Source organism: Hippoglossus hippoglossus, chromosome 21, assembly GCF_009819705.1.
Source record: "Hippoglossus hippoglossus isolate fHipHip1 chromosome 21, fHipHip1.pri, whole genome shotgun sequence".
NCBI lineage: Eukaryota > Metazoa > Chordata > Actinopteri > Pleuronectiformes > Pleuronectidae > Hippoglossus > Hippoglossus hippoglossus.
Genome location: NC_047171.1, coordinates 2233555 through 2248424, shown reverse-complemented (window position 1 = coordinate 2248424; position 14870 = coordinate 2233555). Strand labels below are relative to the sequence as shown.

The following is a 14870-nucleotide window of genomic DNA, read 5'->3' as shown; positions in this document are numbered from 1 at the left end:
TCCTGATCCTCATCAATGAGCTGGTTATTTGTTCTTTTCTTTTCCACATGTGAGATGGAGCTGAAACAAACTGATTGTGTGTCCATGAAATCACTGAACAAGAGTCACTGAACAGACTTTACTGATGAAGTGATCAATGAACTCAGAGCGTCAACATGTCCAACAGATGTATAAAGCAGATGTATAAAAGCAATACAAATGTAATGTGTGAAGAAGCTGAAAGTTGAAATAAAGAATAGATCCAGTCTGTTCTTTTGTCTTCATTCCAGGATCTCGTTCAAAGCTGATCTTTATGAATTTCTTTAATGATAAAATTCTAACCATTAGAAATCAAATCAACCATCTCCTGCCCTCAATTGGCACTAATACCCCATCAAGAATAGAAAACTCAGAAACGGCCAAGAATCTTACCAATTATTTAGACAGCTTCTCTCTGATCAGCCTCGATCAGCTGACCAAAATAATCTCATCTTCTAAACCAACAACTTGTATCTCAGACCCCATTCCTACAAAATTACTTAAAGAAATTCTGCCCCTAATTGACAGTTCATTACTGAACACAATACATCTGTCATTATCATCAGGATATGTACCACAGTCTTTTAAAATAGCTGTAATCAAACCCCTCCTCAAAAAACCCACCTTAGACCCAGAGGTTTTAGCCAATTATCGTCCGATATCTAATCTCCCCTTCCTGTCTAAAATCCTAGAAAAAGTTGTAGCCAATCAGCTGTGTGAGTTTCTCCAGGAAAATAATATATATGAAGACTTTCAGTCAGGGTTTAGAGCCAATCACAGCACAGAGACAGCCTTGGCAAAAGTCACTAATGATCTTCTAATAGCTTCAGATCAGGGGTTTGTGTCTGTCCTCGTTCTGTTAGATCTTAGTGCAGCATTTGACACAATTGACCATAATATTTTATTACAGAGACTAGAACAGTTAATTAGCATTAAAGGAACCGCCCTAAAATGGTTTAAATCCTATTTTTCAGACCGCTCCCAATTCGTGCAAGTTAATGATGAGTCATCTGTGCGCACCAAAGTTAACCATGGTGTTCCACAAGGCTCTGTGCTCGGCCCAATTTTATTCTCATTATATATGCTTCCACTTGGAAACATTATCAGGACACACTCGGTAAATTTCCACTGCTATGCGGATGACACCCAGTTATACTTGTCAATAAAACCTGAACAAAGTAATCAAATAACTAAACTCCAAGCATGTCTCAAGGACATAAAAACCTGGATGACCCGCAATTTTCTCTTATTAAACTCAGATAAAACAGAGGTTCTAATACTTGGCCCTAAACACCTTAGAGATACATTATCTAACGATATAGCTGCGCTAGACGACATTGCCCTTGCTTCCAATGAAACAGTCAGGAACTTGGGAGTGATCTTCGATCCTGATTTATCCTTTAATTCTCACTTAAAACAAATTTCTAGGACAGCCTTTTTTCACTTGCGTAATATCTCCAAAATCAGACATGTCCTTTCTCAAAAGGATGCAGAAAAACTAATCCACGCCTTTGTTACATCCAGACTGGATTATTGTAATTCCTTATTATCAGGCTCCAGCAGTAAGTCGTTAAAGACTCTGCAGCTTGTACAAAATGCCGCAGCACGTGTCCTGACAAGAACCAAGAAAAGAGAGCACATTTCTCCAGTATTAGCTTCGCTACACTGGCTTCCGGTTAAATCTAGAATAGAATTTAAAATTCTCCTCCTCACCTTCAAGGCCCTTAACAATATGGCACCATTATACCTCAAAGAGCTGATAGTACCTTATCAACCCACTAGAGCACTGCGCTCCCAGAATTCAGGCTTACTTGTCGTCCCTAAAGTCTCTAAAAGTAGAGTAGGAGCCAGAGCTTTCAGCTATCAAGCTCCTCTCCTGTGGAATCATCTCCCGCTTTCAGTTCGGGAGGCAGACACCATCTGTACGTTTAAGAGTAGGCTTAAAACCTTCCTTTTTGATAAAGCTTATAGTTAGAGCTGGTCCAGGCTTGTCCTAGACCTGCTCTTAGTTAGGCTGCTACAGGTCTAGAAGGTCGGGGGACACATGACACACGGAGCTTCTCTTTCCAGCTTCTCCTTCCTCTTCTCAATCTTTATCACATCAAAGTAATTCATATCCCATCAATACATGTTACTGACTTGACTTCTTCCCCGGAGTCCCTTTGCCTTATCGTCCGCAGATCCAGGGCCGCGGCTGTGGCCACATCATGGATTAGGATCTGGGGATCACGTATCAGAGATCGTAATGGTGGATCCAGTATGGCGGATTCTGCATCGTGCTGGCTGATCGTGATGACAAAGGCAGATCCTTTATCGTGTTGCCATCAGATACTGGTAGTGGACCACGACCGAGGTGGCAGCTGATGATGGATCCTAATGGCGGCAGTGGACAATAACTGTGGACTATAGTGGCATCCGATCTTGATGGTGGATCATGATCTTGCTGGCTGCTGACCATGGACTATGATTGCAGCAGGACTGCTCGATACATAGTATTTCTCCTCAGACACTTGACCATTAATGACATTAATCCACCAATTCACTGACCTTCAGTTATACTTCAAAATGTTTACCCTAATCAATGCTGCTAAAACCTTTATCTTGATGTTCTCCTTTACACTTGACATCCATTGCACTTCTGTCCGTCCTGGGAGAGGGATCCCTCACATGTGGCTCTCTCTGAGGTTTCTACGTTCTTTTTTTCCCTGTTAAAAGGGTTTTTAAGTAGTTTTTCCTTACTCTTGTTGAGGGTTAAGGGCAGAGGATGTCACACCATGTTAAAGCCCTATGAGACAAATTGTGATTTGTGAATATGGGCTATACAAATAAAATTTGATTGATTGATTGATTGATTGAAAGTGAAACTCCTGTGAGAGAATAACTGAGGCAGTTTCCTCCTGAAACTCCACAAACCTCAGTTTTCATGTTCAGTCTCTGTCTTTGCAGCTTTTCTGCACTAAAACAGCTTCATCGCAGACAAATGAGCAAAGTTTTCTTCCACTCGCTGATTTTCAAAACCCAGATCTTGTTTGTGATCTCAGTGGATGAAGAGAGTTCGTCACACAGATTTAAAGAAGTGGAGAAATAATGGTTTGGTGAAGTTTCAGGGTGAAGACGTTGAGTTGAGTCCTGACACACAAGCCACATATTGGAGATATTGTGATGTTGTGGACTTGAGGTCGTTCCGTTTATCGTGCTGTTGATTTTCATGAGGATGAAACTTCACAACGGGTTTGTCGTGTTGCTTCAGTGTTTCACGTCGTCACCTCACGGACAGACGCTCCTGGGTCGTACAGTTTGAATCCAGACTGGATCAAAACTTCTTGACACCAAATTTGTCCGAGGTTTAACTCACAAAACAAACTTTGCTGCTTGAAGAGGTTTCCTAATTTATGTAGAGTTAAAACATTCGCTATTGACAAGTAGCTCAGGGACATTTTCCTCAGTGTAAACATCATCGGTGCGGAAACGCTCGACCTCGGCTCCAGGACACAGCCTCCCTGGGGGGATCCAGGTAAACTGACCCTGGCTCAGTGACTCAGGTGAGGAGGTGTGGTCGCTGTCTGCAGGTATGAAGTGACGGACTTCGCCCTGTGGAGTAAGTCCAGGTTCGTCCATGCAAATGGAGCATTTCCAGGTGTGGGAATTCTTCATCCTCTTCATCCTCCACGCAGCCCAGAGCACCTCACACAGTTAAACACAGATCTCACCAGCGTATTATTGAATTCAAACAAACAAACTTAATATTGACAAAAATGGTAGTTGGTGTTAAATAGTCTCATTCTTTATTTTAACCTTCAAATGCTATAAAACAAATATATTCACATTTTTTTAAATTCAACCAAACATAATCAAAAGTGAAACATAACACAAATCATTTCAATTTCAATCACAACACGGGAAACCAGACGAAGACCACAAGTAAAGAGAGCAAGAGACAAATAAGGTAAAAGAACGTCAAAGTAAAACAGGAAGTAACAGAAAAAGTCCAAACAAAAGGAGATTATAAATCAAAACTTTAAAAAAATGATATGAATCCAGACAAGTTCAGGTTCCAATGATTCACTGTGATTTATTTGTCAGGTGAAGATTCTCTAATGTCTCTGCTGATCTCAAACAGAAAAGTATTATTATTATATTAATATTATTGTTTACAAAATCTTGGTTCATTTATTGTGAGACACTTTCAAGGTGTGTTAGTGGGTTTTATTACAAATACTAAGTCAGTTGTACTTTCCGATCCACAGAACAGTCTCGGGGCAAATCATATCAAGACTGCCAAGGTGACCCGTTTCTTAAGTGTCTCTCTGTAGTGACCTTTATCCAGGCTTCATTTTTAGATGTTGATAGAGAGTTGAGCTGTTGTTAAAACGATGTACAACAATCTGGTACAAATGAATGTGGTAGGACTTTGCAGTGATGTCAATGGAACATGACACTGAATGACGGAAACTGGAAAACCGCTTTCTTTTCAGTGAGTTCCATGAAAAGACTCAAATTTGCTATGACTTTACTCCTCTGTCTGAAATGGTTATTAATGTATCGTAGCCAATTAATGTTCGTGCCTTGTGAACTTCAAAGATATTTTAACATTAAAGTCACTTTAACCCAGTTCTTACAGCAATACCTTTGCTATCTTTGAAACTATGCTTGCTATCTGGGAGGTGAAGCATTCAGTTATGTCCATGGTGACACATCACACCACGCATGAGGTCGCACACCTCTACACGTATATGCTGCAGATTAGAGGCCACTCGGTTGAATCAGTGTCAAGAAGCAATGGAGAAAAACTGAGAAGTCAATATGTTATGTTTATGTTTACATTCTAAAAGAAGAAGAAGAAGAAGAAGAAGAAGAAGAAGAAGAAGAAGAAGGTCCTTTCATTGACCTCAGATCCACATTTAGATCCCAGCAGGTCAATGTGTGTGTGTGTGTGTGTGTGTGTGTGTGTGTGTGTGTGTGTGTGTGTGTGTCTGGTGCGTGCTGGAAAGGTGTGAACATCGTGTGCGTCTGAGTGGCAGGTGTGTGAACGAGGCTGTGAGGACATTGGCTCACTGAAGGTGTCACGGGCTGAACGCCACCTCACAGGGACACGACGTCTCTGCAGGACGTCTCCTCAGAGGACAAGAGGGGGACGAGAGACCAAGAGCTAATTTATCTCCTGGACCCGAAGGAGCTTTTTTATTTTACTGTCAAACCTGAAACTATTTACTTCTCCTATTTAATATGTTAGTGATATGTTAATGTTCTTCTTCCTGAGGCCTCTTCCAACGTTCATCAGCTGCCAGTGATGCATCATCACTTATTGAACGATCCATTAGGACGTTTCCAGGAAAAGTTACATCCCCAAAGTTACATAGAACAGACGTTTAGGGTGAAGAGTGGGAATGAAAGAGAAAACTTTCACCGTGTTCACACTCACTGAAACATCAATCTCATTTTAAAGCTTCTGATTTAAGGGGCTCAGAGGGAAGAGGTTTTTGTTCATGTAAACTACAAAGACTCATGAAACATTTACATGAGAGAGATTTTATTATAGATTTACTGTAGATTATATTCATTATAAAATCTGTTTGTGGAAATTTTTTGTGTTACAAAACTACTTTACAGAAAAACTACATTACACACACATTAAAACAGAACAAAATTAATAATTGCACAATATAAAATATCTAAATTATTGTTGTAAATACATATTTTATTAAGATATGAAATGCATATTGTATTAATTTACTCCACAAGGCAGCAATTAACAAATAAGTCATAAAATCAACACAGTGAAAAGACAATTTACAGAAAATTGTAATTCAAGTAAAATCTGGAAATCTCAAGAGTAAATATAGAGTTTAAGGAGAGACTCATCAGAAATGACGCCTGCGTTGGTTAGTTTTCAGCTGCACAGAGAACAGACCTCAGGATCTCATGAGTCGGTCGATGGGCCCTGACACGTCAGACATGATGTGGACAGAGAAGAAATCTGACGAGAAGTGTAAAGAGTTTAAAACAAACAAGATATTTCTCCTGGAACAAGATCCAAACCTCGACAAGACTGAAATATCTGGACTGCAGCTGCAGAGATTCCCCACGAGAGGGTGCACTCTCTCTCTCTCTCTCTCTCTCTCTCTCTCTCTCTCTCTCTCTCTCTCTCTCTCTCTCTCTCTCTCTCTCTCTCAGGGCTTTAGGTGTGAATAACTGCAGCCAGGAGAACGGGCTGGCTGGACGCCCTTTGTGTGTCTCGGGGTCACGGCGTTGTTCCAGTGAGTCGAGCGTCAGCACTAACAGCAGCTGCTGTGCTCCAGGCTCTTACTGGAAAAATCCCACTGAGTCATCAGCAGGCCGCAGGTCTTTGTCCACAGGTTTAGCTGATCTCTGTGACCCCCCCCCCACCACACCAGCATCACCATAACTCCCATCACCCCCGTGTCACACACACACACAGGGAGACATGCATGCATCTATGTATCAATCTATCAATAATCAATTCACAAATTCATTTTTCAACTTTTTGATAATGTTGCAGGATTATTGCATATTGACATATTGATGAGTTCTGCTGTTTATAAGTTTTAATTTTGTATATTTGTGCCATTAAATATTGACGCAAGAATCACATCAATACCTCAAAACCTTATTTGAGGTATAAATGTTTTGTTTAGTTCAATAAAAACATTTTTATATATTACATAAAGAAATATTGTGTCAAAATGCATATTTTCTTCTTTTTGAACTTTAAATTGTGATTAAATCAAAGAATCTCCTAAAATGTCCTGATTAATTAAGAGCATTATGATTAAATATGAATCTGCCCAGAACAGTATTTAGCATCAGTGATATTATTGGTATTGACCCCCAGTGTATCTCACACTATATATTAATATATCAAACTGTACGTACAGAACGTCTGCAGGGACAGAAACGTTAGTTTGATCTATTGATTTAATTGGTTTGTGTCTTGAATGACAGAAAATCGAGCAGGAATCATTTTATATCAATTTTATGATCACCAGTAGCACCAATCCTTAACAAAAAATAATTCATAATTAGTGATTGAGAATAAACTGTGTTCTAACGGAACATGTTGTCATTTCTTTGGCGAGATTCAGCTACAGAAACAGAAACGTGTGTTTTTGCTGCAGCACTTCTACCTAATGGGATGTGAGCCTTTCTTGGCAAACATGTGGTTCTCAAGACAAAGTGTAATCTGGACGTGAACCTAAAGTGGCCCATGTGGTGAATGTGGCCCAAACAGCAGTAAACAAGTTCGGGCCACCTTTGGCCCCCTGTGGTTGACATGTGGTATTACCATGGTTCACTTGTGGCCCAGGCACGTCGGTGGTTCAGAGATTGTTTGCGTCAGAATGAATTCCACCTCTAACGATTCAGTCAGGCCCCTCGTTTGAAGACAGAAACAGAACGTGGAGCGTCGGACACGGAGCACATTCCTTTTTTATTCAATGAGCAAAGAACAGTTACGTAAAACGTGAACACAGAGAGAAAGACGTTCTAAAAGTCGTGGACGCGGCGGAAGGAGCCCACGCTGGGGTTCATGGCAGCCCACTCGTTGAAGCGCCGGTACTCTCCTCTCTCCAGCAGGTACTGACGTCCGCGGTAGTTGGGCAGCTCGTAGAAGACCCAGGCGCCGTCCTGCACGTGGGCGGAGTGGACCTCCCGCAGGGGCCAGTGGTCGGGCAGGTTGTTCATGTCCTCGGTGGCCTCCAGCGTCTGACCGCTGAAGTCTGGACGCTCGTAGACACGGATCCTGAACACACCAGAGGACTGCGACACAGAGAGCAGGGTTCAGCTCGGAGAAATGAAAACTGCTGATTGGCTCATTGAGCAGAGGGTCTCGTGAGAATATCTTCTATAATGTCTGAGAGAAACTATATTTTTATTCCACTAATTTGTCTTCTGAGGGGAAAATGAAAGGGGGTGCATGTGTTCATGTGTTCCCAGATGTTTACGACTTGCAATGGCTCGCATCACAGTTGCGTGACTGCAGAGTTCATCATGTGAGAGTAAATCTGGTGGTCGGACACTTTAAAGTTTTCCAGTCAGAATTAGGACTCTCAGATTGATATGAACATGATTTACAATCAGCAAACTTGTCAATGGAATAACGACGATAACGTTTTTTCCTAAAGTAGCACGAAGTTAATCGTACTTGTCATATCTCTTATGAAGAAACTCACATTTCTTATGATCCTGCACGACCTGACGCTGTCGTTGTAGCCCATCCAGCGCTTGTAGTCAGGGTACTCGCCCCGGGTCAGGACGTACTGGTAGCCCAGGTAGTTGGGCCTCTCGTACAGGACCCAGGCGCCGCTCTCCACGCGGACAGAGTTGCAGTGGCTGAAGTGGGTGTTGAGCTCGGGACAGTCGCTGTTGCACTCATAATAACGGCCTTGGAAGTTTCTGTCTTCGTAAAACACGATCTGCGGAAGTGGAAATTTAACACCAACAAAGTTTTGAGCTCCTCCGTCAAATCAAACGACGATTGGTCACGAGCATCGTCTCCTCGCCGGCCTACCTTTCCTGCACGGTCCATGTTTGGGCCTCACACCACAGTTTGATACCGGTTTGTTTTTACACAACATCACCTCCAGGCCTGCTGCAGATTTATATATACAGTGTATGTGGCTCTGCGCTGCCAGCGGCATCATTGTTATTTTAATTGCCTCAGCATTTAACGGCTGACGCTGCAACTGTCTGAAAAGTCTGCTCAGTGTTTACTCGCTGCTGCTCCGGCTGAGCATTGCATCTGTCAACGCCTGATTCCAGAAACACTTATTGATCCACACAAACTGTCTCCTCTGCAGCTGCTGCTGAGGCCGGAGCGGTGAAGTTGGCTTGTGGCCACGTAGCACGCGGCGGCGCAGGCTTTAACGTCCGTGTCGGAGGGGACAGGTGTGTTCAGGCCGTCGAGCTCCGCCCTCTGTGTGCAGCCGCAGCAGAGAGAGCGTCATTATCCTGTGTTTGTGTCACCGCACGGTTCATTACTCCAAAAATCTGCGGAAAGAAATGGAGGCTTTGTTCTTGTCAGTCAAAGTACGACAGGTGACAGGAAGTGATTCCATTTGCAGAATGAGATTCGTCCATGAGTCGTTTTTAACAGGAGGAGCAGAACATGTGAACGAGAGGTTGTTGTTTAGATATTATAATAATAATATATATAACTTAAACACTTAAGAAAATAACTATTGATCAGCCGGATGAAATTACACCTGAGTGAATTTGTACACTAAATTAACGCTTGAATTTGTTTTATTTAATAAACTTAATAAAATATATTTGATGGCATTATAAGGCAAAGTTACGGACAGGGTCTCCCAGCAGTTTTGCAGGGTTTCCATAAAAACAGGGTCTACCGAACAATTCTGCAGGGAACTCCATGTTAAACTATCTCTGCTAATCTCTTCAAATGAAGTACGTCTTAATAAAAGTGACTTTGTTTGTAATTTTACAGCTATTACATCAAATGTTATAAATAATTTTCTAGTCAATTAACTCAGCTACAAAGAAAAAGGGCGACTGTGGCTCAGGAGGCAAACTGGGACGTCCAATAACCAGCGGGTTGATGGTTCAATCCCGGGCTCTCCCAGTCCAGTCCATATATACGTAGTAAATCTGCCTTATCTGTATAAACCCAGTAACTGAATGCCAGTAATCAAATGATTAAAGTTGTTTGGAATTCTTTGCATAACTCAAACTCAGAGGCTTTTATAATTGCGCAAGATAAATCATCTGAACAAAAGATAATAAGTTCACACAACTTTTCCAGTAACAAAATGTGCCTCAAACATCAGATGCAGTATGCTTCCTTGAATTCTTCTGTTTTTGAACTTGCAGGGTTGAGATGAAAACAGCTGATACTTAGTTGCGTCTTCTGAAATAATGTTTTGTCTTTTAAACTTTAACTTGCAACTGTGATGACACATTGGTGAGATATCAGCATTCTTGTTTTCCTGTGCAGGAACGTACGTGTGCCGAGGTCGTTTGTAGCCCTGAGACTAAACGATGAACTGTCCCTGTGAACATGGAAGAGCCTCTGAGGATCAGTAATGCTGCTGATCTGTAAATATGTTATTATCAGTGAGGATAAACCAGTTATTAGAAAGACACCTCAAAACTGCAGCGTCCAAAAAGACCATTAAGACGAATCAACACATTTGGGGCTCAACACAAACCTAAATTTTTTATTCATTATCGTTATATTCAGTGAATGTTTCTGTTTCTGTTGTTATGACCCACGTTGAAAAGATTGTTCACGCTACGTGTTAATCACACAATTTAAACTCAATATTGACTCTTATTTGCCAAAATACATAATTTATTGATTGAATATTATCATCAAGAAAATCTGGATTAAACATCACACAGGCACAAACGAGTGTTGCATCAAAGACATTTATTTCATGGCATCATAATAAACTTGTTTCATTTCTCCGTCATTCTTCTGATGGAGCCCACAGCAGCTTTCAGAGCTCCCCACTCCGAGTGGTGTTTGTACTCGCCTTTCTCCAGCAGGTACTGGCGACCACAGAAGTTGGGATGTTCAAAGAAAACCCAGGAGCCGTCCAGGACTTTACAGGACTGGACTTCCTGCCTCATCCACTTCTCCTGCATCGCCTTCATGTTTTCCGTCAGCTCCAGAGACTGGCCATCGAAGTTCGGCCGGTCGAACAGCTTCAGCTTGTACGGCCCCTTCGTCTGAAAGCGACAGAATCAAGCACGTGTTGGGTTTGAAGGGTGACGGACGTATTCTGAAAAGCTTTTTGTAGGTGACTTACGTTCTTGATGATCCTGCAGGACCTGACGCAGTCGTTGAAGCCCATCCAGCGACGGTACTCGTTGTATTCCCCGGGACCGATGACATACTGGTAGCCTGTGTAGTTGTTGCGCTCGTACAGAACCCACCAGCCTCCTTCCACCTTGACCGAGTTGCACCGGTGAATGAAGCCGTGCAGGTCGACCGAGTCGCCTTTGCAGTCGTAGGACTTTCCCAGGAAGTCCTGGTCCTCGAAGAACACAATCTGTGAAAGAGAAGTCGGGACACGATTATAGATTCATGAGCAAACAGAGGGATTCATCTGCGTCCATCACTGCACCATTTCAACTCCTGGGATTCCTGCTCCAGCTGCAGCACTTTCAGAAAAGTGAACATTCTCACCTTCTCCATCATTGGAGTTTAAAATACTCTCAGCCAGTGACCAGCACAGCACTCTTTATACAAGGCAGAAACAATACTGCCAATTCCATGGTTAGCAGTGCATGTAACAGTAATTACAATTCAAATACTCATCTAGACTCTGCCCATTGTTCTTACTCACTGAATCACCGTCACACACACAATGATTGTTTAGCAGTGCCAAGTATCCAAACCCTGCGTCGCTGCTCTGGACCAACAAACTCTCTTTTGTTTGCTCGGCGTTTATGGAAAGATATAAATATATATACTGAGATATGTAATGTTTTATATATGAAAGGTGATGAGATAAACTCTATATGGGGGTCAGTACTTTATGATATCAATTAGTTAATTAACATTAATTGAAAATGCACCGACAGAATAACAATTACAAACAAAAATCTGATGACAGTGGTAAAAGTAACTTAAGACAAACAATAGATTCCACTTTGTCTTTATTTGCAGTGATTCAAAAAAATATTATTTGCAGAACAATTCATTATAGGAAAGAACTTCAAAAAACACATGCGAGTAAAAGTGATTTAACATCGAATATTTGAAATATTTTTGTAACGTCATGGAGCTGTTCAGATTAAGATTGTTTTCGTCTTCTGTTATTCCCTCAAACTACTTTTCACAATTATTATGCAATGTGATACAAAGCTAAATACAACACTTATGGTTTAATAGACAAAGATTTGTATTACTTATCCATGTTCTTTATCACTGATCTTGTATTTAAGTATTTAAGCAGCTTTTGAACCTGCCAGTACAAATTTATGGTGATGCATCATAAATTAATTGCACAGATATAAATGCAAAAAAACTCTAAATGTTGCTGGTATTTTTGTGATGTAAAATATTCATCAATAATTACACATAACTAAATACTGATGAATAAAGCAACACTGCTATTCAGCCTAGATTTAACATCCTTAGTATTAACAACCATCGATTCAAACAAAGTAATTTTACATGTTTCTGTTGTGCAATAACGTCCGATGTCAAACTTTATCTAATGTGAATCAGTTTACATGTGTGTTTATGGCTTTATATTGTCTGAGAGTTGCATTATATTGATTTTTTACAATGTATAATTTTATATATTATATGCATAATTTTAAAAGTGGCTTATTTACATGTGGTTTATTTTTTTATCGGCTGTTTTGTTGTAATCGTGGGTTTGTTGTGCTATTAGTTTGTTTGGTATATATTCAAATGCACATGAACTTATATAAGATAGGTCATCTTATTATGTAATAAAGTATATTTTATTTTACTTTATTATATAATATAGGTCATTCTATTGTATTTTAAAAGCTAAATCCCTTGATTGAATTTTTCTATATAATAAATGTCATTTATATTATTTTATAAGACAAGTCACTTTATTTCATTTCATTTTATAAGATAGGTTCATTTTATTTTTACTTTATTATATAATATAGGTCATTTTATTTTATCTAATCAAATTGGTCATTTTATTTAATTGTATTATATAATATTGGTAATTTCATTTAATTATATAATAAAGGTCATTTTATGGTCTGGGACAATAAATCTGGCTCATTTACAGGATATTGTCCGTTGAGTCCCATCAAATATAATAATATGAGATTTTTAACCTGGGTTTGTGATCTGTGCAGACGTCTTCGTGGCTCATTAACCAGCCACTGGCCAGTAAGTCAGTTTTGAAATGAGTCACGAGAAATGAATGGTGAGTTATTTATTATCACAGGATGATTGACATCTGTCTTGAGCTGTTCACTGTGTTCAGCACCTTCACAGACGGGGCTGCAGGTGTCAGGTGACTTCCTGTAAGAACGACTCGACATCTCCATGAGTTTGAAACACTTTAATTCATGTGAGCACAGGAATGTGGGGAGAAGGACCAAATGTCCGAATGGAAGAAAGCAGGTGGGAGATTTATGTCAGAACTCTGCAGGAGCATCTGCTGCTCTAGAACTGTTTGATCATGCGGAACGATCCCACCGTGGGGGAGGAGGCGCCCCAGTCTGCATAGTTGGGGTACTCGCCACGTTCCAGGAAGTACTGGTGCCCGCGGTAGTTGGGCTGCTCGTAGAGGACCCACGCCCCGTCCGTCACCACGCAGGAGTGGAACTCCCGCAGCTTGAAGGCCTCGTAGACGGACGGGCAGTCTTCAACGCACTCCGCCGCCTGACCTCCAAACTCCTGCTTGTCGTAGAATCGGATCTTCCAGGACTTTCCATACACCTTCAAATAGTCACACGGGAGAATTGAAGTTAATGAAATCACGCTCGTGCTTAGTGTCTGAATCATTTCACCTATTTCCAAGTCCTCGTTCACTTGGAGCTCACATCTACAAATGGGTTTCTTGGCTGTTCTCCTGGTTTCCTTCAATAATTGATGTGCACAGACACGGACAGAAAGCAGCCCGCTGCCAAATCATGAGCCCTTTATCTCTCCTTTTTGTCCGTTGGCCTTTGACTGATTACTGTTTGGTTGGTGCACTCTGTGGTATTTCACTGCAGCTGGACACTCACCGACACTAAATAACCCAGAAATGTTCAAAAAGTAAACTGCATCCTCCATATCGTGCATCTACCCTCCACGTTATTATGCTTTACCTTATCTGGACATTTGGTCCCTAGGTCGAGGAAACGAGTTCATCACAATATTATTAAAAGAACAAGATGCTCAATGCTAAACGATGACGTTCAAAAGCTTCCACGGGTCGAGCTTACGTTTTTGATACAGCGACACGAGTTGATGCTGTCGTTGAATCCCATCCACTGCTGGTGGTCGGGATATTCCCCGGGGCTCACGACGTACTGGTAGCCGGTGTAGTTGGGGAGCTCGTACAGGACCCAGCAGCCGCTCTCCACCTTGATGGAGTTGCAGTGGCTGAAGTACGAGCGCAGGTCGGCGCAGTCGGTGCTGCACTCGTACTTCCGTCCTTGGAAGTTCTTATCCTCGAAGAATTCGACCTGCACGGAAGCAAACACGAGACGCAGAAGGGAATTTATCAAAAACATTGTGATAAATACCATAGTAGCACAATGACCACAAGTTAAAGACAGTTTAGGTGCATTACAGTTGTTTCCTGAAAGATCATTTGCTCCTTTGCTCCTTACCTTCCCCATTGTTGCTGGTGTTGCTCGTCTCCCAGCCAGCTGCAGCTGTGTCGTGGCTTATATCGAAAAGCAGAATGTGCAGACGAGGGAAAGCTTTTGTCATCTAAATTAGGCTGATTTGCATATCAGCAAAATGGTTTGGTCAAGTTTGATTTCCCTTTGTCCACCTGTGATGGCCTCGTATCAAAGAAGTGCCAAAAGTGAGACGTAAAACTTCCTAAAGCCAACAGCCTCACGTAATGATTATTGTGTGTTTGTGTGACTTGTTTCCATCAAACTCTGCCCTGAGAAGGATTATTTAGGTGTTATTTGGTGTCTAGCTGCAGTAAAATGTGGAAACATCATGATTTTTAATGTCAATTATTCACATTTCTGTATTTCTTTCTTGGCGCCAGTGCAGCAACAGACTACTTCATCCATGCATTCTTTAAAAAACACTGTTTACATGGAAAAGGAAGTTCACTTGAAATGAAATAGATAAATAACCTTTTCAACTATGAAGATCCTCCATCGTATGATTTGGCTTTAAACTCATAAATCATAAGATCCAA

General features: G+C 41.2%; 3 protein-coding genes across 3 annotated transcripts; all 3 read right to left on the bottom strand.

Moving 5' to 3' along the window:
* Positions 1 to 7458: 7458 nt before the first annotated feature.
* Positions 7459 to 8860, bottom strand: LOC117754710 (gamma-crystallin M2-like). Its single transcript, XM_034573837.1, has 3 exons — positions 8546 to 8860; positions 8208 to 8450; positions 7459 to 7794 (listed from the first exon to the last, which is right to left on the bottom strand). The coding sequence occupies exons 1-3, from the start codon at positions 8561 to 8563 to the stop codon at positions 7522 to 7524; spliced, it is 534 nt and encodes a 177-aa protein (XP_034429728.1). The 5' UTR covers positions 8564 to 8860; the 3' UTR covers positions 7459 to 7521.
* A 1592-nt stretch (positions 8861 to 10452) lies between these two features.
* On the bottom strand, positions 10453 to 11194 carry LOC117754940 (gamma-crystallin S-1-like). Its single transcript, XM_034574302.1, has 3 exons — positions 11186 to 11194; positions 10806 to 11054; positions 10453 to 10725 (listed from the first exon to the last, which is right to left on the bottom strand). Exons 1-3 carry the CDS (start codon positions 11192 to 11194, stop codon positions 10453 to 10455), a joined length of 531 nt encoding a protein of 176 aa, XP_034430193.1.
* Positions 11195 to 13046: 1852 nt separating this feature from the next.
* Positions 13047 to 14417, bottom strand: LOC117754711 (gamma-crystallin M2-like). The gene is made up of 3 exons (XM_034573838.1): positions 14320 to 14417; positions 13930 to 14172; positions 13047 to 13438 (listed from the first exon to the last, which is right to left on the bottom strand). Exons 1-3 carry the CDS (start codon positions 14326 to 14328, stop codon positions 13163 to 13165), a joined length of 528 nt encoding a protein of 175 aa, XP_034429729.1. The 5' UTR covers positions 14329 to 14417; the 3' UTR covers positions 13047 to 13162.
* Positions 14418 to 14870: the final 453 nt, after the last annotated feature.

Coding starts and splice junctions, on each gene's coding strand:
- LOC117754710 (XM_034573837.1), bottom strand. Junction 7,795..8,207: donor CGTGCAGGATCATAAGAAAT/GTGAGTTTCTTC, acceptor TCTGTGTCGCAG/TCCTCTGGTGTGTTCAGGAT.
- LOC117754940 (XM_034574302.1), bottom strand. Junction 10,726..10,805: donor CCTGCAGGATCATCAAGAAC/GTAAGTCACCTA, acceptor TGTCGCTTTCAG/ACGAAGGGGCCGTACAAGCT.
- LOC117754711 (XM_034573838.1), bottom strand. Junction 13,439..13,929: donor CGTGTCGCTGTATCAAAAAC/GTAAGCTCGACC, acceptor GACTATTTGAAG/GTGTATGGAAAGTCCTGGAA.